This window comes from Asterias amurensis, chromosome 18 (assembly GCF_032118995.1).
Source record: "Asterias amurensis chromosome 18, ASM3211899v1".
In the NCBI taxonomy this organism is placed as follows: domain Eukaryota; kingdom Metazoa; phylum Echinodermata; class Asteroidea; order Forcipulatida; family Asteriidae; genus Asterias; species Asterias amurensis.
Window position 1 is genome coordinate 14,364,602 of NC_092665.1, and position 25,797 is coordinate 14,390,398.

At 37.9% G+C, this 25,797-nt stretch overlaps 4 protein-coding genes across 4 annotated transcripts; 2 read left to right on the top strand and 2 right to left on the bottom strand.

Annotated features, from left to right (window-relative positions):
* Positions 1-245: 245 nt before the first annotated feature.
* Positions 246-5,058, bottom strand: LOC139950562 (large ribosomal subunit protein bL20m-like). Its single transcript, XM_071949305.1, has 5 exons — positions 4,886-5,058; positions 3,784-3,894; positions 3,397-3,474; positions 2,054-2,119; positions 246-1,594 (listed from the first exon to the last, which is right to left on the bottom strand). The coding sequence occupies exons 1-5, from the start codon at positions 4,970-4,972 to the stop codon at positions 1,430-1,432; spliced, it is 507 nt and encodes a 168-aa protein (XP_071805406.1). The 5' UTR covers positions 4,973-5,058; the 3' UTR covers positions 246-1,429.
* Positions 5,059-5,261: 203 nt separating this feature from the next.
* Positions 5,262-10,598, top strand: LOC139950463 (protein-S-isoprenylcysteine O-methyltransferase-like). The gene is made up of 4 exons (XM_071949150.1): positions 5,262-5,474; positions 6,322-6,580; positions 7,173-7,390; positions 7,881-10,598. Exons 1-4 carry the CDS (start codon positions 5,262-5,264, stop codon positions 8,061-8,063), a joined length of 873 nt encoding a protein of 290 aa, XP_071805251.1. The 3' UTR covers positions 8,064-10,598.
* Positions 10,599-11,478: 880 nt separating this feature from the next.
* LOC139950589 (26S proteasome regulatory subunit 7) lies at positions 11,479-19,586 on the top strand. The gene is made up of 12 exons (XM_071949343.1): positions 11,479-11,615; positions 13,346-13,383; positions 13,754-13,835; positions 14,079-14,170; positions 14,303-14,442; positions 14,734-14,806; positions 15,625-15,720; positions 16,126-16,290; positions 16,694-16,781; positions 17,344-17,546; positions 17,893-17,989; positions 18,446-19,586. The coding sequence occupies exons 1-12, from the start codon at positions 11,543-11,545 to the stop codon at positions 18,601-18,603; spliced, it is 1,305 nt and encodes a 434-aa protein (XP_071805444.1). The 5' UTR covers positions 11,479-11,542; the 3' UTR covers positions 18,604-19,586.
* A 746-nt stretch (positions 19,587-20,332) lies between these two features.
* LOC139950590 (phosphonoacetaldehyde hydrolase-like) lies at positions 20,333-25,628 on the bottom strand. Its single transcript, XM_071949344.1, has 6 exons — positions 25,443-25,628; positions 24,271-24,473; positions 23,347-23,506; positions 22,925-23,157; positions 22,328-22,399; positions 20,333-21,878 (listed from the first exon to the last, which is right to left on the bottom strand). The coding sequence occupies exons 1-6, from the start codon at positions 25,450-25,452 to the stop codon at positions 21,690-21,692; spliced, it is 867 nt and encodes a 288-aa protein (XP_071805445.1). The 5' UTR covers positions 25,453-25,628; the 3' UTR covers positions 20,333-21,689.
* Between the last annotated feature and the right edge of the window lie 169 nt (positions 25,629-25,797).

Genomic DNA, 25,797 nt, shown 5'->3' on the forward strand with positions numbered 1-25,797 from the left:
AGTTACTAGGAATCGTGACGTCATTATTCCAATTAACTAACTGAACCGAACATGTGGGGCGCACTTCTGGGACTTCTGCATGTACGTATGTGGCCCGAGAGCGGAGCAATAAACTCCATGGTCTGAAAACATAATTCCGAGCATTTTCTTGCGTATATTATTTATTATTAAAGCAGGTTACCTGCGCAACTTTTAAAGACAATTTTGTTGGATTGTACAGTTTGTTCGAGGTGTAAATAAACTTGATCTTTTTGTAAATAATTATAAAATTTTGTATAATTTACAGTTTGTGGGAACAAAAATACCCACAAAACCACCATGGGCAAACATATCGAACAAAATTTCCTGATGCGTCTCAAATGTAAACTTCTTCACCCAAAGCAGTTTAAAATTGATATTTGCCTCAATCTTTTCACAGGGTGGGTTGGGCGAGCTTTTTTGGTGTCAGTGATATTTACCATAACAAGGAAATGGATCGAGTGTCTGCCCACGCCCCCACCTACCCCAGTTTAAATAATGAACAACAAAATTATAATACAACGAACTTGTTATAATTTAATATTTTAATGAATATCCAGATAAAGCGTGGATCTCCTCCACGGATAAACACACCCTTTTTAAATGCAAGAAAAACATCATAATTCTTTTGTTTACAGTGACAAAATAAATGAGCTTCGGAAAAAGGTGATAAAAGAGAGCTGGCAGCAGGTAGAGATCAATTTCAAGTAAACTAATATGTCAAAGAAAAAAGTTTGACAAACAAGATATTTTATATATATCAAAACAAAGACACCTTTGTTCATAGCTTTTCTCTCTAGTGAAGCCTCCAGCAAGTTGGTCAGGCAGACCATTCCATGTCATCAAACTTTGGAACGATAGATAGTGGTGGCTTTGTTGAGAAAAGAGCTGGTTTGTAACGGCAAACTTACCTCTAATTTACTTTTCCCAACCACCATTCATAACTTCAAGTTTTACTTAAACTATGCCCGTCTGCAACAAGATGTCACATAGTGTATGCATCTACACAGTACATAGTGTGGAGAAATTTATAGGCACTCTCCTACCAAAAGCAACAACAAAAATATCAAGTTCACAGCCTACTGATGTAAACAGATCCAGCATCTAGAACAGAGATGCTCTATTTTTCTCTATGCTCAGGGCAGGCAAGGAGATTCAACAACTTTTTTTGAAGTATGATGTTGCAGGCCTGAATCTTTACAGAAGGATGGGGCACATTCCTCAATGTCATAGATATTTGCCATTCTTGTGGTGTCCCTTGAAATGTCCAAGACAAAACACATGTTTATTTTCTTTAATCAGGTGCCCTCCACCAGGGAAATTTCAAAATATGCCTTGCTCTTAATAATTTGACGGTCGGATGATGATGCATAAATCATTTAGTATGATCAGTTTCATCTTTTCAGTTTTATCATCTCAATTCTTGAGCGGACTGTTGATCGCTGATGCGTAATTTCTTCACTGATTCAAGAAGGTCGTCTTGGGTTGTTTGTCTACTCAATACTCTGTCTGGGTTGGCTCTGACTGCAGCAAGAAGACCCTCTTCTTGTTTGGCCTTGGCCAGCTCAGCGAGACACTGGATAAGACAAAATGGTTAAAGAAAATGTATTTTTAAATTTGTAACAAATAAATACAAAAATAAAACATACACAATACATAAAATGTTTAGCTTTATAGCATTAAAACTTCAGCAACAACATTAACGATTTATGGAAGAGTAAGACAATACTAAACATAGCAGTGTTAGTTTGATAGATAAAACAAGGAATGAAGTGGTATCACTTAAAGGCTAACTACCTACATAAACAAGTGTGTGAGCTTTTGTATATGAAGTAGTTAATGCTACGAAAGCTCATGCAAGTTATTATGTAATTAGGGATTAGTTAGTCTTTAAAAGTGCTTTAAGTTCTACCATTACCTTCCTTGTTTTATGATTTATTGACAAACACAAACCCATTTTAAGTACTTATTTACTGAAACAGCCTCCAGTTTAGTTTATTGCAATAGAAATATAGAGTGATGAGTGAACTTTTACCTTGAACGTCTTTGGTTCTGTAATTGCAAGGATTGACAGGATTTTCCTGTCTAGTTGTATGTTGTACTGAAGAAGAAAAAAAAGATAAAATAAAAAGTGTTAAACATCATTTTCAAATAAAACATACTTTGATATCACAGGTTTTGTAAATTACTTAATAATGCAGACCTTTGTTGAAGGCAGTGGACACTGTTGGTAATTACTCAAAATAATTGTAAGCATAAAACCTTACATGGTAACGAGTAATTTGGAGAGGTAGATTTGTTAAAATCATCGGGAACAAACAGCTTGTACGTATTTTGTATAGACCTTTTATTATGTTTATAAACACTGACCAGTAGACCACCATTTTGTATGAGCAGCTTCGGGTATCACAAAATATGTTACTTACTAGGATGGAATAAAAGACTATTTAAAAACCTCATTTAAACCCATTTGTATGAAAAACCATTGGGGCAACATCATTGAATTTATTAATACGTGCAGATGTTGATTTTGCATACAAAATAAAGTATGGTCTTTTTATCCTTACACTAAAGCGTTTTAGGCATTGTGTACTATGTACTCCCCAGCCGTGATCGACACTTGTGTCCTTAAGCAAGACAATTCACCATTGCTTCGTCCTTCGGAGGGGACATTAAGCCGTTGGTCCCATTTGTTATGTAATGTACTGGGTTCTTTTACATGATGTAAAAGAACCCAGTGCAATTATCAAAAAGAGAATTGGTTCGCCCCTGTGTTCCTGGTTTGATCGACAGCAAATTGGGCCACAGCACCTTGTAAAACATTACATGGTGCTATCCAAGGATTAGGTCTGTTACAGCACCAGGAGCGTCACTGAGTGACGGACTAGTGCACTATAGAAAAAGCCACAATTATTGTTATTATTATTATAACTCATTTGCAGTACTCGGTGGCTGTTGCTAAGGATTCAAACTGGCTCTTAAAGGCAGTGGACACTATTGGTAATTACTCAAAATAATTATTAGCATAAAACATTTCTTGGTGACGAGTAATGGGGAGAGGTTGATGGTATAAAACATTGTTCGAAACGGCTCCCTCTGAAGTGCCATAGTTTTCGAGAAAGAAGTAATTTTCCACAAATTTGATTTCGAGACCTACGATTTAGAACTTGAGGTCTTATATCAACCATCTGAACGCACACAACTTTGTGTGACAAGGGTGTTTTTTTCTTTCATTATTCTCTCGCAAGTTCAATGACTGATTGAGCTCAAATTTTCACAGGTTTGTTATTTTATACATATGTTGAGCTACACCAACTGTGAAGGCTAGTCTTTGACAATTACCAATAGTGTCCACTGCCTTTAACATTGTATACTAACCTTGAGAAGGTTTTCCATGAATGGGCTATAAGTAATGTCATGTTCTTTTACAGCCGAGTTGATTCTTCCAATCCAAAGCTGAAAATGAAAAGTAAATGTAAATTAATAAATAAATTGAAGAAAAAAATAACCCAACTACTTAACATGGATTTCTTTTTTTAAATTGATTTTGAGTGAAAACAAAAATGGGGCATGAAGTTTGTCAGATTGTTGTGGCACGTATGCCCTAGATATGGGACAAAAAGCCTTCCGAGGGCTTGAATATGGAGGGGAAAATCTACAAGATCACACAGCTTGCAGCTCAAATGTTTACTGGACCGAAACTCTGACCAGAATCAGCAGGAGAAGAATAAAAATGACCTCAAGTGCTTTCAAAGTCTGTCTTACTTTTCTCAGTAGTCTCTTTTTGTGTCTTCTTCCAGAATATGCTTTAACCCATGCTTTTTGGAGAGCACGAATAGCGATGCTGTAGCAATTGCGTCTTCGACCAAAGAAGTGCTGGAATATAAACAGAACAATATGAATGAATGTTTATACACAAGTTCTGGAAAATAAACAAAACAATTATGAGTGTAAAGACAGGCCAGAAAATAAATGAATAAATGAATAAATGACTTATCCGATTAAGTCGATTATGAATGATCATGACTATGTTTATCGCATTTACCACCTGGATAATTTTGCACAATGGCTGAACAGCGTTCCCTTTTCCTTCCCACAATGCCTTTTGACTAATTTGCGAAATACACCAGAAATACACCAGATCACCAGGTACGCAGTACTAATGTGCGCAAACTAGCCTACTGCGCAAGCACGCAATCTTAAAGCTTGCGCGCGCAATATTCAAAATGGGTCGTGCAGACTTCAAGCTTTTGGTAGTGAATTTCCGTGCGGCAAATTTGCGTGTGCAGATGAAGTTTGCGCGCTACATTATGTCAAGCTCGACATGAACTGCACAGCATAAAATGACATGATTATCTGATAGGGTGCCGCCTAACGCTTGCTTGCCCAGTTCCTGGACATTGCCGTTTAGTAATAGTAGCCCTACTTGTGTGGCCAAGGTTAGCTCCGTTTAGTAGAATTTTGTATCGGTCATAATTTTAAATATTATAAAGACCCCTTTAGAATTGTCAAGGATTCTTTTTGAAAGCGTATGATTATGAATGATGTGGTCGTGCGTGGAACAAAGTTGCAGGAATGACTTGATCACGTTGATGCGTGGTTCAACATTTTAATATTTATTAATAAAATGCCTAAACAATTTGCATGGAATGTCTTGTGCGAAGGCTGAAAACTGCGTGCACAAATTTAAATAGGGCCATCAAGTTTGATTCATAATTAAGAATAAGACCCCCGCCCCCCCCCAAAAAAAAACACAAAAAACTACGAAGCCCCGCCCCTCCCCATCATCGTGTGCGTAGTGCAGTGCCGGGCATAACAGTGTTATTAACACAAATCCACACAGTACACTGATTCGTTGAAGACTTACTTGTGTCTGATCAAAAACAAACTTTCTTTTCCAATATGAAGAAGTTCCTCTAGATCGTATCAGTTTTGCTGCACTCAGGTGAACCATTTTGGTGAATTAAATAAGTTCACAATGATTTTATAAAGGAACAGCAGACGACCTGAACCAAGTTTCGAAGAATGAGAAGAATCTTGTTTGAGTGCAATGGATTATCAACCAAGTAATAATAATTAGTCGTTAATTGTATTAATTATTTATTTATTTTAATACAAATATTAATAAATAATTGAATTAATTAATAAGTTATTTTAATTTTAAAATGAATGTATCAGTTTGACATTTACTTGGCTAGAAATGAAAGCATATTAAACAATTTTTAGAACGAGGAAAAATAAAAATGGCGGTCCCGTCTGAAGGATGGTTGAGTTTACGTTGGTTTTTGCAAGGGGCTGGCATCTTAATTGTGCCATTAATTCACCAATTGGTGCGAGTGTCAGACCCAGTTATAGCTGATGTAGTATATAATTATCTATTGGTGATTTCTGTGGCGTACATAATGGTGAATTATGCTGTTTTATTTGTGTTCCACCGGCGGAAATGCTATAGACAGGTACCCTTTAAATTTTATTTAAATAAATGTATAGTAGAAGGTTTGGTAGCAACCCAAACAACTGCATATATTTTATGCACACAAATTTGAATCCGTTAATAAAATGAATAATTAAATATTATTGACCACTTCTTGTCAATGTCACTTGTTCTAAAAATGTATTTGAATCTAAAAAGGGAAGGGAAAAGTTTCCGTATGGCGCCACCACTTTTTCATTCGAAATAAAATAATATAGTATCTAATTTACCTGAATGATATATCCCTTTTTTGTAAAAATTAGTGAAAAAGTGGTGGCGCCATACGGAAAGTTATCCAAGGGAAGTTTCTGTATCCTCCCACACCACCTTCGCACTATTTTTTACAAATATTCCAATAAAATGCAAACTAAAAAGTCTAAATATTTTATTTTTTTATAATTTTTTAAAATAATTTTTTAGTAATTTTTTGTTTTAATTAAAATTATTTAATTTAAATAGAAATAAGAATTGTTTCATATCGGCCGTCGGGAGGAGGGTTGCGTTATTGCAACAATAGAATGAAAAAGTGATAGCAGGATACGGATATTTTGCCGAAATTGCAAAAAAAAATCATGTATGAACTTTTGTAACTGAAATAACTAATGATGAGAAAGTTCTTTTATTTTATATTTTAAAAATAGTATTTGATTATTGATAGTTTTGATATGAAATCAATTACAGTGTTACAATGTAATGGTTAAAACGTCACAGGCCCAGCAGGCCAGAGTAAATTGTTCCCACTTTCTTTCTCAATCTCCCAATTGACAATAAATCTGAGTCTATTGTTTGATATAATTTGAATTGTTCATGGTTTATCTTCCTACCAACAGATTGCCGCTCAAGCATGCTTCATCGGGATCGTATTTGGGATTGGTCTCTCATTCTCTCTACTGCACCCACGCATCGTTGCCTTCGGCTGCTACCTGTGTGTCCTCGGTTTCTTTCATTTCTCGGAGTACTTTTCAACGTCCATCTACAACTACGAGAGTCTGTCCATCGACTCGTTTCTCCTAAATCACAGTGTTGCTTATGCTGCTGCGGCAATGTGCAGCTGGTGCGAGTATTTCTTAGAGTTGTATTTTTTCCCAGGTCAGTTAATTTTTGAAATTCTGTTGACCTTCACACTCTCCTTCACAAAATAGTCATCGGAAAATTGCTGAGTCCGACCGCCACTTGTTCTTTGAACAGGACAAAGAATAACTTTATGCTTACGTTGAACCAACCAGAAATATTATTAGTCAAAATAGCTTAAAAGCAGTCGTGTTTGGCATTTTCCCCCAGGTATTTCTGGGGCATGTCTTTAGACATGCTTGATGCAAAGTGCTGATCAAGGTGGGAAATTCCCAGCCTTTGGAAAAAACAGCAACATCAGCAACTTTGAATGAAACATGAAACCCCCCCCCCCCCTCCACTCAAGCATAGCAAGGTGCTTTTGATCAGTAAGCAGTTTGCAACAGCTAATAACATTTTGGAGAGCTAAACCTACCAGTTTTCCCTGATTCGTCTGATAGTTCCCATAAAATATACAAATCTTTCCTTGTTCCAGTGAATGAATGTGAAAATCTCTCTGATTATGTACACTTTTCTAACTATATTCTGAATATTTCTGATTGTTGCCGACTGCAAAAGCAAATTTTGTCAGCTCTTTTCCAATGGCATATTTCCTGTGTTTTCCCAACAGATATCAAGAGTGTGTGGTATATTAGCGTCTTTGGTTTGATACTATGTATCTTTGGCGAATGCCTTCGGAAAGTTTCAATGTTAACAGCCGGAAGGAGTTTTAATCATTATATCCAAACGACGCGAGCTAGTGACCATGTTCTGGTCACCCATGGTGTTTATGCATGGTCCAGACATCCGTCCTATGTCGGCTGGTTCTACTGGAGCCTAGGAACGCAGGTTTGACACATTTTGGATCTTATATTCCTTGACATCATCTGTTTCAAAAAAGGCAACAGACTGCTGGACCTTTTGTTGACAGAGGCAATTTGTGCACAACCCCATGGAGAAAAAATAGAACAGTTTATTGAAATTACACCTCATGAGTTTTATCAAGTTTTGATAGAAAGAAAGGGATATTATCTCAAAACTTGTTCAGCCGTTAATTTTAAAATTCTTGAGTAAATTTGGTAACTACTGTACAAATGTAAAATGACTTGTAATGTTTTACAGCATCGCATCTTGCTGCCAAAAAATAAAAAAGTATCCCGAGTTTACAAATAATATACACTCAAAGTATTTGATTTCAAACCTCATAAAAAAATTTTTAAAAATATTTCAGGTTTTGTTAAACAATTATGAGTATGTTCTTGTGAAAGTTTTTGAGTTGATATGAAGTTGCCTCCGCTTTTAATCTACCTACATACCATTTTCTTGATCCAATCTACAGATTATCTTGTGCAACCCCATCTGTCTTGTTGCCTACACGGTCACATCTTGGAGATTCTTCAATGAGCGAGTCGAGGACGAGGAGATTACTCTACTTAATTTTTTCGGAGAGGACTACTTGAATTACCAGCAGAGAGTAGGCACAAAGCTGCCGTTCATCTCCGGCTTTAAGATGGAACTTTGACCGTTCGGACCGTCAAGTCTTATGTATATTTTCTCTAATGTGTGTTGGGACAAGGGTATGATCAAAGTATACAAGTGTTTTCAAACATCACGCAGAGCCCAAGCAGAGGTTTGGCAAAAAGAAATGGTTTCAAGAGGGCCTTTGATTCATGCAGAAATTGCTAAGGGCCTTTCTCAAAGCTCGGCCTGGGGTACCGGCTCAGGCTCCGCGTGCTGATATCTGTGCAGTACGCGCTGCTCCAAAATGCAGGTTAAATGCAAGCTGCGTACACAGCACGTGGAGCCTAAGCCGGAGCCCAAGCCGAGCTTTGAGAAAGGCCCCAAGTGTGTAGTATGCTTTTTATCCAGGTGCTTGAACTTGAAACCTCAGAGTATTGCTAGGAATGTACATTGGTTACTAGACCTTTCCATAACACACTACAGTATTGTTAAATCATAAACAAAATATAGTCAGAGTACTTGTTGAACCTTTTTAGCATAACATGCAATTGCAACAGAAACATGAGGTGACTGCAAGAAAAGGTTGAAGAGGGCAATGCATTGTTTCTTTCTGAATGTTCAATTCAAGAAGCCTAATTTCAAAATTAGTGAGCCAGTTTATCTGCTAAGCTGAATTGCAGTGAGCCTGACCACGCAGCATTGAATGTTTGTAATGTTTTGACTGGTGCCCCTATCAATTTTTGCTTAGCAAAGACATTTGTCAGGCAGTATTTTCTGCTAAACAGCTTTATGAAATTGGGCCCTGTGTTTATAATGGGCTTTCTGAAGCACATCTGTTGAAGTGTGTTCATGGTGTGAAATGTTTATTAATTCAGTGCATAATGCGATAAAAAATTTAAAAAATCAACTTAGTGTGTTGGTTCCAAAGATTGTATAGCACCGGGTTTGCAAGATGGGTTACTGGAGCTCAATCTATTGTTGGGACTTGTATTCACATGGGCGCCATTTTAGCAAGCAAATATTTTGTTATATCATTGATATCAATGGTCATTTCTGCATTGATCTATTTGTTGCCACAAAAGAGTTGCTTGCTAAAATGGCGTCCAGTGCATTTTTCAAATTTCAGCCTAAGTTCCCCATCTTTTGCCTTTTGTGCTCTATAATCTTTGGTTGTTTCTGAAACATTCCGTAATTAACATTGCTAGTTAAGCTCAATACCTGTATGTTAATTGCTCCCAATTGTTTATTATTGACACAGTACTGTGTAGATATTATATTTAGTTTAACATGGATGAGAAAATTTCAGACTTTCATCTGAATTCAGACTGTTTTGTCTGCTTCGTGGACAAAAAAAAACACCAGCTTTTATTTTAGAGAAATTATGCTTTTCTTTGTACTTTTCTTGTGCCCAAGATATTCTTGAAATTGATAACTCCAGTGTAGGAAAAAGCGGAAATGCAATCATCTCAAAATACCTCTTAAAGTTTGGATCCTTGTCCTAGACCTTCTTGTCTGCAATGACACTCCCTTGACCCCTCAGTGCATGCCCAGTGCTTTCCATACATGTTGATGATGTTGGCATACATTTGTGTGTATCTTGACCAAATATCACCCATTTTATCACTCAGGGGCATTTCTTATGACAATTGATGGTTTCAAGAAGACCTCAAGATTTTGAAGTACAAAATGTGAAAGTCGGACTCTAATTTCACAATTTTTCTTACTTACCTAAGTCCTCATACAGAAACTAAATCAATGCAATTCCTATGGGCCTCTGGCAGTCGCTGGATCCAATTAGTGTAAAGGGGGGCGTGGCTTACAGTGAAATTAGGTCATGCTTACAAACCTGACAACATTCCAAATATTTGGCTGTTGTGTAATTTTGTTCTGAGGTTCCCGATAGTCTAATGACCTTCAACTTGAGATTCGCTGGAATTTGTAGGATTTCTTATTAAGGGAGTGTCTCAAAAGTCAGAACGATGGCAATTTTTTGAATTGGATCGGATAAGTATTTTAGTGCATGTAAATGGATAATGCCCTTATTTACTCCTGTAGGATTGCCTCCATACTGTGGGACAATGATGCGGTCTACTCAAATAGATTGTAGGAATATGCGCAAAAGAGTGTTCCTTTGCGCCTAGAACCTGCCCGACTTTTATGACGCTCCCTTTTTATATAACAGCCATTCCACCAAGTGTTTAAAAAAAGAAAAAATTTGACTAGTACTTCGTATATATTTTTCAAACGTCGGTGCCCACTACAGAATGTGTGAATTATTTTTTTTTTGTATTAATCTCATCCAAGAGTATTTGAAAGAAAGATCATGTAATATTAATTGATTGGTGAAATTGTTATGCAGTTGTAGTTTATGTGTAAACTACACTCCATTTGTATGATAATGTATGATTTGTATCTTTATATGGGCAGATTCTTTTTACAGGGAAATTTCTATGCAATTTATTTCATGCAATACATGAGTTAAATGCCTTTAACTGACATTTCTTTCTGTTTATAAACGAATGTAATTTAGTGTATATTGATACAGGTATTATGTAGTTCTGGTGCGGCTATATTTATTTGTTATTGCACATTGTTAATTGCCAAATAAATAACATGAATATAAGTCAGATTTATGGCTGGAGATGTATGTTGTGTGATTATTTCTTGAATGGGTTTCCTTTTCAAGCTGAGATAATGTCAGAGCAGAGGTACCAACCAGTATGTGGTGGAAGAGGTTTACCCCGCTAGACAGGTACCCGACAGGGTCTATGGGTGTAAGACTGCACTGCGGAACAATTTAATGTGTCAGTTTGAAAGAAAAAACATGTGATTTCTTATGATTTTTCCTGATTTAGGATTGTCCAAACCTGTTGTTTTTGTATTTCTGGTGATGAACAGAGTTTGTAAACCTTAATAATTATTAAATTATGGGCAGTTTTTGGTCTAGAATGAAGGAGAAACCTGGCAGGCCAATAAGGAATTTTCACAGACGGCAAGCCTTTCTCTGTGATGAGTGCTCACTGACTATAAAGTTCTTACCAGTACCCATTAAACTAATCCATTACTTCTGTAATAGTGATGAAAAAGCCAGTTAAATTGCAGAATGTTTTGAAACACAAAAAATTAATGGAAATAGTGAAGAAGTATCTGATATAAAATAAGGGATTTAAGTATTTGTTTTCATGAACGATAAACTTAAGTTGGACATTTCTACTGTCAGAGAAATGGGGATGGGTTTGCAGTTTTAGGAATCAAAATAATGGGATTTTGTGAGGGGAAAAAAGTGAAGAAAAAAACCACCGTATGATGTGAAATTTCCACCAGTATGCCAATGTTTGTTTACAAAAAATATTTCCACAGGTGTGTAGGATTATGGCATGTGCACCGCACAAAGGTGTGTGATGATTTTTTTAAATAAAAAGTGGCGCATATCAAGTAATTAATGATGAACTATAGAGGGCGCTATTTAAGAGAAGTTGGTCGTCGGCCATTGCTGTTCTTTACGAAGTTTTGCTCAGGAATATCAGCCAAAAACTCACCATGCCGGACCATTTAGGCGGTGATATGAGAAAAGTAAAGAAAGAGGAAGAAAAGGAAGATAAACCAATTCAAGGTAGGATATTTTATTTTGTGTTTGAAAGGGTTAAATCTAATAGAATTTGTGTTGTCTTTTTTTGCTGACACATTCACGAACACGGTCACACGGTACGGAACGTGTAACGAACCGACGTACAAAACAAAAGCACAAATCTCCCTAGTTCCAGTGCATATGCATGCAGTCCGTAGGCCGCCGTGTAGTAAATGCATCCCCATGTTGAAAATTAAAAAGAGAAAATCAATTGTATTGTAATTAATTTTTATGAAAAATAAAAATAAAACACAAAAAGATCGTGTAGTTTATTTGAAATATCAATTTGTCATTATAAAAATATGTAAAAAAAAAAATTATTATTATTAAATTATAAATTATTATTGTTAAAATAATGTTGTTATTTTTTATTTTGAAAAACTTTCTGTATCCTATCATCACTTGGGTAACTTTCCGTATGGCGCCACCACTTGGATAACTTTCCGTATGGCGCCACCACTTTTTCACTCTTTTCTACAAAAAGGGATATCTCATTGAGGTAAATTAGATACTATATCATTTCATATCGAATGAAAAAGTGGTGGCGCCATACCGAAACTTTTCCCACCACTTTTTCACTCATTTTTACAAAAGGGATGTCTCATTGAGGCAAATTAGATACTATACTATTTCAATATAGAAATTCTATTAGTATTAGAATGAAAAAGTGGTGGCGCCATACGGAAACTTTTCCCATCACTTTTTCACTAATTTTTGCAAAAGGAAAAGGGTATGTTATTTAGTTGCGATAACCTAACCCTCCTGAGTCCTGCCGACGGGACGTTAACGCAACTATATGTTATTTAGTTAAATTAAATTGTAATTAGACACTTCCTATTTGTATTTCATAACAAATCAAAAAGTGTTGGCAGGATTATATAGAAATACAGAAACTTCTCCAAAACAATAAAAAAATTAATTACTTTTTTCCCCCAACTCTTCCCACCCTTGATATTGTCCTTTGTGTTTCCATCTTCTTGTGGTCAGGCCAGTCCCTTCCCTTCAACCTCCCCCCTTTTGTCCCCCTATTAGTTGTTTACCCCTTGCTTTTTTCTGCATGCTTTCTAACCCCATTCATGTATTTCCACTTCACTTTAGCCTTCGAGAAAGACTCTGCTAGGGTCGAAACGTCAGGCCATTTTTGCAAAAAATAAAATAAAAATAAAATCACAAGAAGCCTGGCTGCATGACTGAGTGAGTCTGTAAATAGATTATCCTTTTCGAGTTTAAAACTTTATATGTTATTGAAATCTTGTTGAATACAGTGTCAAAATGTAATACTTGTTACAATTGTATGAATTATAAAATGCTGACCTGTTTAAATTAACACTTCAGTTTCAAAAGTCTACATCTACGACTACATCTACGCTGGTACTCAGCAAAGTCCACTTCTGGATGTAAAAGCTGAGGTGAAGATTAGGTGTGCATGAAACAGGTGGAAAATTGTGCTTAGAAAATAGGTGCAAGTAAACAACTAGTTGAAACTAAATGGGTGTAGATGTGTGACCTGAAGATGGTCACCGATGGAGCGGTGATGACATCTGCAGGGAGTGTGTTCCATAGTCTGACTGCTGTGGCCATGAAGCTTTGGAGTAGATCCACACAAATCACCAAGTATTCAATTATAAAACATGGATTTTCTAATCTTTACCATTGACACTGCCGACAGTTTGCAATAAATTTAATATACTTTCATTATCTCTTATATCCAACAGCACTTGACGAGGGTGATATCGCACTCCTGAAAACATATGTACGTACATTTATATCTTCTATTGAAAGTTAATTGATTAATGCTACAAACGGCAGCCTGAACTAAGAGACATTTTATGTGCTTCCTTGAGGAAATTACCTCCATTGCCCCATGGTCATTTGCCTTGGTGCCCCTTCAAACATTTCCACAATTTTCTTTAGTTGATATGTCTACAGGTTCTCTTTACAAAGAAGAATAAACACTTCGTTACTTTTGACCATTCAAGAACAAAGTAGCTTGCCTGTAAAGGTGTTTCAAAAAGAATGTTGCTATTAAAAGTAGAGTCTAAAAATGTAAATAATCTGGAAAATGTAAAATCTCATTTTTGAAATAATAATGCTTTAATGTTTCACTATTTTTAATCTTAAAGGGAGCTGGTCCTTACACAACACCAATCAAAACAGTTGAAGATGACATCCAAAGTTCAATCAAAAAGGTCAACGAACTTGCAGGTGTGTAAATTTTGTTTAAATAAATTTTGGGTGAACAATGAAAAACTGACGTAACAGGACTTCTGACATAAAGAGACAAGGTTGGTCGCCATGAACCTGCCGGTTTTAATTGACCATTTAATACCTCATTGCCACTCTTTTATTGCCTCATTCAAACCACAGTGGATAACAATGATTTGTCAGAAAATAGAACTTTAGAACAGCTAACGAGCGGTTAAATTGTTTTCCTTGGTGACAATTTAGGAATCAAGGAGTCCGATACTGGATTGGCTAATCCAGCGTTATGGGATCTACAGGCTGATAAACAGACGCTACAGAGTGAACAGCCTCTACAGGTAAGACGATGTAAATTTGTCATTTCTGGAAAAGTAAATTTTAACAAACTTGTATTACTGATAGTATTGTAAATGTAATTCATGCGATTGTAAAACAAGAAACTGTTGAATTATATTTTCCTTTTTATTCAGGTTGCAAGATGCACCAAAATCATCAATGCTGACTCAGAGGATGCCAAGTACATCATCAACGTCAAACAGTTCGCTAAGTTTGTTGTGGATCTCCATGACAATGTGGCGCCCACAGACATTGAGGAAGGCATGAGAGTAGGGTAAGTGCAAGAAACAAGGAACTCTCTTGGGCCCAATTTCTGCTGAAAGGATTGGGGTGCTTTTTGTAATTATAGAAAACACAAGTTGCTCCACAAACATTGTGCAAGTGGACTTATGCAGTTGCATAAAGTTTTGTGAAATCGGCTGCAGGGCAAAGACCAGGGGTATGGAGGCAATCACCTTCGTTGCCTCCGTGAAGTATCTTGCTCGTTGTCAATCCATAAAGATATTCACAGTTGATTTGTAGTAGGCTGCTCCTCCTAACTTATTTTTGTTTTCTTTGTAAACAGAGTTGACAGAAACAAGTACCAGATCCACATTCCACTTCCTCCAAAGATCGACCCAACAGTCACGATGATGCAGGTAAAAAACTCCTTCTTAAAGATTCCGGTATCTGTTCTCTGCTATATATAATATTGGAGTCTTATATATTACACATATTGGGTGGCATGGTTGGCTAAGTGCGTAAAGCCCTCACCGATGGCAATGTGGCCCTGGTTCGATTCCCGGCTAAGTAGCCCAACAAAACAAAACACAGTTTCACAGTTTGAGCTGATAATGCTAAAATCCAAACGTATCGTATGTGCTTTTTATAATTTGGGGTTGAGCAAGGGGAAATTTGCTAGTAGAGCTGGTACTTGAACCTGCGACCTCCGGATTAAAAAGCCGGCAGTCTACCGACTAGGTTCTAGCCCTAATTTTGGCAGTGTCCTGAAGAGGGGCAGAGTATTCTGTTCGAAACGGCAAGACCAGACCGGCACTTCTCAGAGCCAAAACTCACACAAAAGAGATTTGCACATGATTGTACCCACAAGTTTACTATTTATTTAGAGTCTCTTCAAACAATACTCCTTATTTTGGTCTTGTGCTTCAATATTTTGTAATTGATTCAGGGATGAGATTCTTCAGACTTTTGGCTGATTTCAGATTTTTTATGTCGGCCTGGTGAAGCAAATCAGACAATATTTGTTTTCACATATAAAGAAATCCTGCTCATACTTCTCTAGTGCTTTGGATACTGTTTCTAAAAGCTCCTTGGAATCTATAACCCCAGGGGTTACCAAACGGTATAAATGGCACCATTTCTATATACCTTTGAATCTGTATCCAAGTTTCAGACTTTTTCGTTAGTCATGACTCTCACCCCTGTTGATTCTTTTCCTGATTGTTCCTCCGTTCAGGTTGAGGAGAAGCCAGACGTGACGTACTCCGATGTCGGAGGCTGCAAGGAACAGATTGAGAAGCTGAGGGAGGTCGTTGAGACACCTCTTCTTCATGTAAGTGTTTAAAATGGGATCCTTGGGCCTTGTCCGAAAATAGCAATCTGCACCAACGCTTAAATAAGAAGCTAAGTACCCGGATCTCAGACAAAAGTATCTTAAGCAAAAGCAAAAGCGCGTCATTAGTGCGGGTAGCTATTAGCGGGTGTGGCTGTTGATTAGAGGATGAGCTATTTTTTTGAAAGGATTCACTTCGTAGTTATATGGTTTGGATAATTTTTCACCAAGAAACTTTTGAGCCTAATTTGCTTTTCAGATTTCTGAGGGTTATTGGACGTTCGTGATTGAGGGTTGGTGTCCGTTTTTTACTTCTTGTTTTTGCTTGGAAGAGTCTTGATTTGATACTTCATAGAAATTTAGAGCAACTTCAATTAAACTTTAATTGTTTGCGTTTGATCACAGCCCGAGAAGTTTGTGAATCTCGGAATCGAACCCCCAAAAGGCGTCCTCCTGTACGGTCCACCAGGGACGGGTAAGACGTTGTGCGCCAGGGCGGTTGCTAATCGCACAGATGCCTGCTTCATCAGGGTTATTGGATCTGAGCTCGTCCAGAAGTACGTCGGCGAGGTGAGCCATCTGACAAATATGATACTTCTCTTTTTTGGCAACCAACTTCTACTTTTATAATCTGTTTAACATTAATAATAACTATATCTTAACCGTATCACTGCACTTTACATGAGTGGCCTAGTCATTGGGCCAATAACATTCCTTTAATCTTTCTTAGCACCCTGGGGAGTGTACAGCCCTGAGCTGCCGTGGTGCTCCAAAGGCTTTTTCATACCAAATTTCAACCTCTACCTTCGCAGCTTAAAATTCTACCCTCACAGTTTAAGATTCTAACCTTTTGTTAGTCTCACCTCTGAAACAAACATCCACTTCGTATCAACCTCTACCCTCGCAGTAAGAGATTCTATCCTTGTGTAGTTGGATTGATATTGAATGCAATTCTTTCATTTGGCTTCATCAGGGAGCAAGGATGGTTCGAGAGCTGTTTGAGATGGCAAGGACCAAGAAAGCCTGTCTCATCTTCTTTGATGAAATTGACGCCATTGGAGGTGAGTTATCATGAAACAAAGTAAAATTATCGGTAGTTACGTGGAAGAGTGGTCTAATTCTCCGAACCCAAGATCTGATGTTGTCAGCAAAAGAGTGTGGGTTCGACTCCCAGTCATTTACACTTATGCCCTTTAGCAAGGCACTTAATCATAACTGCTTCGTAAAAGATCGGGAAGGTAGTGCATTCTGCTCTACCAGCCAGGCTCCTATAATGGATGACGCCCATGCTTACATCATTACAAACTGTGAAGGGGGTACCCTATTTAAGCCCCAAGAGTGGGTGGCAACATGTCCCTAGTGACAGTTGATTTTGGTCGATGACCAAATCAGTTAAGTGTAACCCTCACCTTGAAGTGGCTGTTCGGCCTTGTGAGCTGGGGGATTTCTCATAAACAAATTTGTTAAAAAAAGATTAGCTGCAGCTACGTTTTAAAACATAGTCATCTGTCACAATTTATTTGAAGATTTCTTTTTTTACTGTTGGGTCTTTCGGCAAAAACAATTGGGTGATGCAACTGTAGAAACTTTGTGTAATTTATTTATTTATTTTTTCACTGAAAGGTGCGAGATTTGACGACGGCGCAGGAGGAGACAATGAAGTCCAACGTACCATGTTGGAGCTGATCAACCAATTGGACGGATTCGATCCCCGTGGCAACATCAAGGTTCTCATGGCAACCAACAGGCCTGATACCCTCGACCCCGCCTTAGTCAGACCAGGACGGTTAGATCGTAAGGTGGAGTTTGGTCTGCCAGATTTAGAGGTAAATTACCGTATAGAGACGCTTCAAACTTCTCTGGATTTCCGAACACATTCGCAGTTGATGATTTGTAGACAGTATAAGTAATTCATTTGACGTTGGAGATACCGTGGAAAATGGACACTGTTTTAAAAATAATGACAGAAAAGGAGTCAGAGTCCAAGACCAGGCTTGGAAAAAGGCTGTCTTCGCAGCGAATGTTTCGCACGAGTTCAGCACAAGTCAACTGATGCAAATTATTTAGTGTGAATTTGTGACGTCAAAGGAAGTATGAACTGGGCTTAACTCAAAATTAGAAGTTTCTTTTTTTAATGATCTAGGATTATTTATTTTTCTGAATGAATTATAGGGACGGACACACATCTTTAAGATTCATGCTCGCTCAATGAGTGTAGAGAGAGACATCCGATATGAGCTGCTAGCTAGACTCTGTCCAAACTGCACAGGTGAGAGTGACCTTTAAATTCATTTAAGAAACATCAAATCCATGTATACACTGCGCTGTTGGATGTGTACAAATATACCTTCTTCTATTTCGAGTGGTGTCCTCGGTCTATGATGTTACGGCTGAGTTGTTTCCAGATCTTCCTGTCCCTCATGTATGTGGATATTTTGATACTTCTCCAGCTGTCACAAATCCAAGCTTGCTGGCTGGAAGCTCAGGGTGGCGATAAATATATAAATATATGTATTATTATTAATATTTTTTATTTTATGCAAGTTGTCTGCACACAAGGCCTGAAGGCTACTACAAGTTGTGGGCTACAATCAACTTTTTTTTCCAGGGTAGTTGTCACCTACTCCTGGGGCTGAAACTGGGTTACCCCTTCATGAACAAAAAGTTATTGTGCGTAATCAGTTGGTAATAACCAATAACAATCCGTTACTTCTTTCACCCCTAGGTGCTGAGATTCGTAGCGTCTGTACTGAGGCTGGAATGTTTGCAATCCGCGCCAGAAGAAAGGTGGCGTCCGAGAAGGACTTTAGAGAGGCCATCAACAAAGTCATCAAAGCATACGCTAAATTCAGTTCCACTCCGCGTTACATGACGTACAACTAAGTTATTGAAAGCATAATTACATGTACAGAGCTATTTAGCTCCAAACTAACAAGGAATTTAAAACTTCATTTGTAAAAAGTGTCTTTTTTAAAAAGTTGGATGCCCAAATTGTTTAACCCTCACGGAGGGTCTCAAGGTTTAAACGAGAGGAGCTTTCTGATTGGATTGTATAGTATTCCAGTGGGCATACACAAGCACATGAATACCTGCATACCTGAACCGGTCCGTTCGACCACCCAAATTTGTTGGAATATTAAAAATGCTAATAATGTGTGTTTACTTGTGTAGGAATGTTGTCGGAGTTCGGCACAATGTCGCAGTCCAGCAGAATGATCTGGATTGCGGGCATACACCTACAAGAAAAGGTGTTCCCCTAGAATGTGTCTTGACTTTTGAGACACTCACTAAGGCCATGTGACCATTGCAGGAAGTTTATATTTAAGTGTATTTGGTAATCAAAGGCTGGGGAAAGTTGTGGTTCACTGGTTTCGTTTTACACTTCAAGCAGACTCATGAAGGACCCTTACAAACAGGAACGCTACTTTGCATTCAAATTGATTTTCTCAGCTTGGCAGACTCAGGGGTGTGGGGGGGGGGGGAGTTTTGTCTGTGATTGTACAAAAATGTCTTAAGGGTTTCCATCACATTAGATTGATTCATGTTTCTAAGGCTTTGTCTGAATCAAACGGCTTTGGCTATGGTTGTTGGCTCCTGTGGTTTTGTAGTAGAGTAGGCTATTTCAGCGATCCAGCTCTTGACTTTTTGCATGAAAATTCCGCACACAATGCGTGCTAGCGTTTCCGCCATTTTAGGAGTCAACTCCTCCATGTAAAGCTTCGACTCCCAAAATGGCCGACAGGATAGGCGCAGGTAAGTTTGCGGCATGTCATGAAATGGGTCGATACACACTGCCAATGTCGTTAATTGGCACAAAGCCTAACTGTAACCAGGTGCAAATAAACTTGTATCCATTGATTGTTAAATTGTTTCTTGCCGATTGTTTCTTTGAAAGTTTTACCCTTGCTCCCTGGGCCCACCTGCCACTTGCCCACAGGTTACCTCATTTATCCAATGTCTGAAACTCTTATGTCACTTCCACACCAACACGTGGACTTAGATATGACAGTTTAAAGGCACTGGACACTATTGGAACTCAAAATAATTGACCGCGTAAAAACTTACTTGGTAACAACCAATGGAGAGCTGTTGATAGTATAAAACATTGTGAGAAACATTGGGGAAAGAAGTAAATTTTCACTAAAATATTTGAATTGAATTCAAGACCTCAGCTGAGGTCTAGAATTCAAGGCATCTGAAAGCACACAACTTCTGTGACAAGGGTGTTTTTTCTTCAATTATTCTCTCCCAACTTCGACAAACAATTGAGTTCAAATTTTCACAGGTTTGTTATTTTGTGCATATGTTGAGATACACCAAGTGAGAAGACTGTACTAAGACAATTACCGAAGGTGTCCAGTGTCTTTAAAACAGAAGTTGTTCACACTATACTTGGATGAAACCAACATCCTTCTTGTCTAAATTTCTCAGACTTAATTTCTCAAAATTCATTTCAACAGTTCAGGCCTGTAACAGGCCTGTAACTTCATCAAGTTTATTTTACACAAGTTTATTTTAAAATGATCACAATACATTCTTACAACTTTATCAAATATATATATATTCTTTTCATTTAAATTACCCAAGTACATAATATTGTTTTTCATACAAATTATAACAGTGGTAAAGTTGGATAGAGCTTTGGTCTATAAAACAATTCAGAAAAGATTAAAAATTCAAATTAAAAAAGTCACAAAATTAATGTTCACAATAAAATTCCACATTCCTGCTTGGAGGACACCTCGCCCTTTGAATGGGATGTAAAGCTGTTGGTGCCATGTGTCGTGACATTATGAGTTGCTCCGAGTTACTGGCAGTAATATGCAACACCTCACCTTGTGTCCCTTCTAATTGTCTACTTGCTACACCTCATAAAATTATTAATAATCATCTCTAAAATTTGGCCATCATTTGCTTCCATTTGACCCATTTCACCTGCCGTCATCAGAAATATCTTGAATGCGCTATATTGGTGGGCAATTTCACTGTGCGTTCTCATGTATATATATAACTCTATGTTGTGCGTTATGCAGTGAAGTGCGCATTTTAGGCGACGCGGCGTTAATACACGTAAACCTAACTTGCCCATCAACATGGTGAGCGTGGCATCAGTCGCCGCGTGTGATGCGCGTGCAAGGGGTCAATAGACCGATCCATTATGCCCTGCCTCCTTACCAGTTGACCAATCACAGCCGCGAAACCCGATCACCATTAGTGCAAAGATCACCAAACGGTTCAAATGGTGATCAGATTTCGCGGTTGTGATGTCAATGATAATTGGGCCTGGCCTCATGGATCGGTGTATTGCCCAAAAAGGACACCTCGCCCTTTGAATGGGATGTAAAGCCGTTGGTGCCATGTGTCGTGACATTATGAGTTGCTCCGAGTTACTGGCAGTAATATGCAACACCTCACCTTGTGTCCCTTCTAATTGTCTACTTGCTACACCTCATAAAATTATTAATAATCATCTCTAAAAGCACACTATCCCAAATTTAATCAGCTTTCAAATAAAAAAAAAATAACTAACTCAGAGATCCAAGCCCATGAAGTAGCAAATATTGCTTATTTTAATAAGCAGAAAACAATTTTAACAAATTCTGATCATGAGAAAAGAAGAAAAAAAAACACACGTCATGGTATTCTGGGAACAATTTCACAAAGTTTTTAATGGGTAATTTGTGCTTGCATTGGTAGGAAAATAGCATAATTTAAACCAGGGCCCACATACATTAAGCCAGTCAGTATAAAAACTTGCTAAGCACAAACAAATCTTGCTTAACAGAAACTGGTTACCAACCAAAAATCCATACATTTTACAATGTTGCAACTGGTTCTCCACTCATTGTTCACCACCAAAGAAATTTGCTTAGCAATATTTTCTGCTTAGCAGCTCTTTGAAATCTGTCCCTGGCTGGTATTGTTTTCCAACATACCAAATGGTTTTCTGCTTAGCTGGCTTTAGCAGCTTATGGTCTTTCCCCGGAAGCCATTTTCCGATTGATGTCGTCAATGACAGGAGGCAGGTCTTTCACGCTATCAATGACATAGTGACACCCGCATTCCGCTAGAATGTTGTAGGCGTTCTTTAGACGGCGCGCGTACTCGGCAGTGTCCATGTCAGCCATTTGCTTCTCACTGGCAGCCATATAGTTACCCTGGAAACAAAAACAAAAATATCATATTGTGTGTTCTTATTGCACCGTATCACCTGGGCCCAATTTCAAGCTTAAGGGTTAGCAAATTTACGTGCTTAAAAAGTTAACGGCAAGCTGTTTCACAGGTAAGACAGAAAATAAGGCGGTCAGCTTGCGCGCACACCATGAATATTTACATTGTTCATTTTCATCAATCAATCATTTTCAAGGTAAGCATGCCTTTTTGTGTGCTTGCAATTAGCAGTGCTATGAAAAAGAACTCACGCAGCAAATCACAAAAACAGATCATTAAGAGGCTCTATGGGCCCAATTTAATAAAGCTGCATAAAACAGAAAATATTGCTAAAGATTTATGCTTACTGCACGCTAAATGAAATTGGGCCCAGTTTTGTGTCATCGATGGCTTTAAGTGAGATATCTTGATACCAGAGAGATTGAAATTTACTTACAGTTTTTGCCACTCCGACTGTCCAACATCCAGCAGCCAGCCCTTCCCTGATTCCATCAACGGTGTCGTCAACCTTTGTATTCAATGACAGGTTTACAAATCATTAACCACTACTCAAAAAGACATTTGCAATCTAAGGGTTCTGGCTTAGTGCTAGAAGTCTCTTATTTGCAAATTCATATTATTGTAACAATAGAAAAGGTGTTAAATGTAAAATGGCTATAAATTTTAATAATTGAAACACCACACAAATGTTTTCCTAACAAAACTCGTATGCATCTTTGCCAAACAAATACTTTAAGGGAGGTATATCACCAAGTATGAAAAAGCCACTGAAGCGCCACAACAGCTCAGGGCTACATACTCCCCCGTGAGCTGAGAAAGATTAAAGGAATGTTATTGGCCCAATGACCAGGGGTCGATTTCACAAAGAGTTAGGACTAGTCCTAACTTAGGACTAGTCCTAGGAGATATACAAGTTGCATGGATAGTCCTAACTGGTCCTAACTCGAGATAAGACTAGTCCTAACTCTTTGTGAAATCCACCCCAGGGCACTAATGTAAAGCGCATTGAGACGCTATTTTTTATTCCACCAACCTTTATGATGGCCTCGATGGGGTGTACGTCAAGCTTGATGGCATTCAACCACACCATGTGAGGGCAGGGTCTGGCCTGGGGTACAAGATCTGCGGTCACGATGACGTCTGGGATGAAACCCTGACTTGCTGCGATCTCCTTCAGGTCGGCCATGATGGGGGAGGTGAACCCGGTACAGGAACCAATCTTCAAACCGCAGTGAAGTCGAAGATGATTCACTACTGTCACAACCCCTGAAAAAAAAAATTAAAACAGATTTACTTGACAAGTCTTACAAGTTATACAATCCAGTTTTTTTTTTGGTCAAAACACTTACAAAATCTCTTAAACCTTATGTGAGGAATTACAGAGATGTCTGAAGTTTTACTTTACTAGGATATCAAGAATTTTTGTTGATGGGAAGATGCATGTAAACAGACAACCTTCTATCATGTCGCCATGGTTCTTCAGAACCTGTCGCTGGAGTGGAACAAATTTCTGGTACATGGACTCAATGTCGTCCTCTGTGGGTGGCTTTCCGTCGTGTGCTTCCATCCAACGTTTGCGGACAGACGAGAGCTCCAGCACTTTCTGAATATGAACCTGTGAAAATGAACATTAACAAAAGAACCGTTGACTTTTTAGTTCATTCGCTCCAACATCTTGTGTGTTTAACTTACTGTTTATTGTATCATAACTCATTGGCCTCCCTAGGCTTGATCGCCTATTTCACGGAGGCATCAAAGATGATTGCCTCCATGCCCCCTGGCCCTTGAATTGCTCCAGTAGAAATTTACAATTTCCTCATAGGTTGCCCTTTACCAAGAAGAAAATGCCTTGATGCCCTTGCACTTTCAAAAACGAAGCATACGATAACAGGCCTGCCTCACTGAATTTTGACCAGTCCCAATCTACACGTAAAGCTGCAGGCCTTGAACTTTGCTCCTGACGGGGCACGGCAGTTTTCCACGGTTAAGGGGCACTCTATGATGAAAATGTGCAATGTTTTACTGTGTAAATTTTTTAATCTTTTATCTTAAGTGCACTTCTGTAGATTATTATTAGCTGGGATCCATGGGAGATCAGTGAGTTTTTCTTACTGAATGGATTTCCCAGGATAAACAAGAAATAAATAAATAAATAAATAAATAAATAAAATGTACATTTTTATTGGACTTTTGCAATGGGCACGAGTGCAAAAAGCACCATCGCAATTGCTGTGGGTATCTTGGGTTAAAAGCTGAAGCTGAAAGAAATCACAACAGGGCTTGTAGGGTGCTGTATAGCCCTCCAGTCAGGACTGACAGGAAGAAGATCTCCTAAATAACATTCCTAATGGATTTATTTCTTGATGGTGGGTAACCTACTTTCTTATGAGTCCCCATCGGTCCCCTCGCCTCCTCATCCGTGATGGCCACCCCTTCACCCTTGAAAATTTCAACGAAGGTGTAGGCCGGAGCGAAGACTCCACAGTCAACGACTGTCCCCGCCCAGTCAAAGATAACTGCTTTTACTTTTCCGAGATATCTCCTGGTGTGGTGATAAGGCATTAGTGGGTTGCTCCATGGAGCTGAAAAGATAAACATATAAACAAAAATAGTAATAATAATTATGGCAAGTATTTTATTCATTAGCATTCGGACACAGTTTAAGTTCTAACCCCCCCCCCCCCAAAAAAAAAAGAGAAAAAAAAAGAAACAAAGTTACAACAAATAAGTCATGGCTCCCCCCCCCCCAGTCACAAGTTGTTTTTTCACTAACAATTTTGATTTAATAATAAGGGCATTATCAATCATAGTTGCGATAACGTAACCCTCCTGCCGTCGGCAGGAGGGTTACGTTATCGCAACTATATCAATCATAAAATAACACAATTTGTTTAAACTAAAGTAAGAAGTATTACTTTTAGTTTTAGTGAATGTAACGATTAAAAATAAAAATAAATTAAGTACAAATAAATTTATTTTATTACAACATGTACATACAGACAGCCACTTTAAGATTCATATACATTGTTTGATTGGCTTTTGAAATTGGTGTTTTTTTTAACTTGGCAAAATTACATGCGGTCTAAATTAAATTGCCTACAAAAAACAACAGTTTTTAAAAGAATTCCCAACATTCAATATATATAAAATATACATTTTAAATTACGACTGAAACTTGAAAGTTTCAGAAAGAACTTAAAAAGTAGAAATATTTTATTATTAGGAGTTTAGTCTAGTAATATTCCAATTCACTGAAATTCAGTGAATTGGAATATTACAAGACTAAACTCCTATTCCTTCTTTAAAAAAAATCTAAGCAATCAAGCTGTCAATTAAAAAAAAAAGAAAAAAGAATGGAACATTTTTACGTTTATAAACTATTGTCTAACCAAATAAGACACCGACAGTGACACCGACACCATGCCGACACTGACTGTCTGACATTCAGTCAGTGAACATGTTGAAGTTGGTATTAAATAAATTTTAAAACGTACCCGGTACCCTTTCAACCTTTGTCATAAACCAACCGAACCTAACCCAACTAAGCTTACCTGATGCCATATTGAATTGCTATTATGTCGCAAAATGGTGTAACAATAGCTCACACTTTCTTCCCAAAACGCTCAAGTAAACGCAATAATTGTTCTCGAACATCAAGCACAAGTGAGTACATTCAACTTCTCATATTAATGTTGTACCCGCCCACCCACATGCTAAAACAAAGTTCTTTGCATCAGCTGTTTGTGTTATTGTTCTCCTAACCCAAAGTAGGACACCCGAACCGAAAATAACGTCGCATAGACAGTCATAGGAAGAAAATAAGTAATTAACAGCCAATGTTTACCAATGGGCACTACTTCCTCCAACGAATAAATTTATGCTATTAAATTAAAACTATATAAAGCG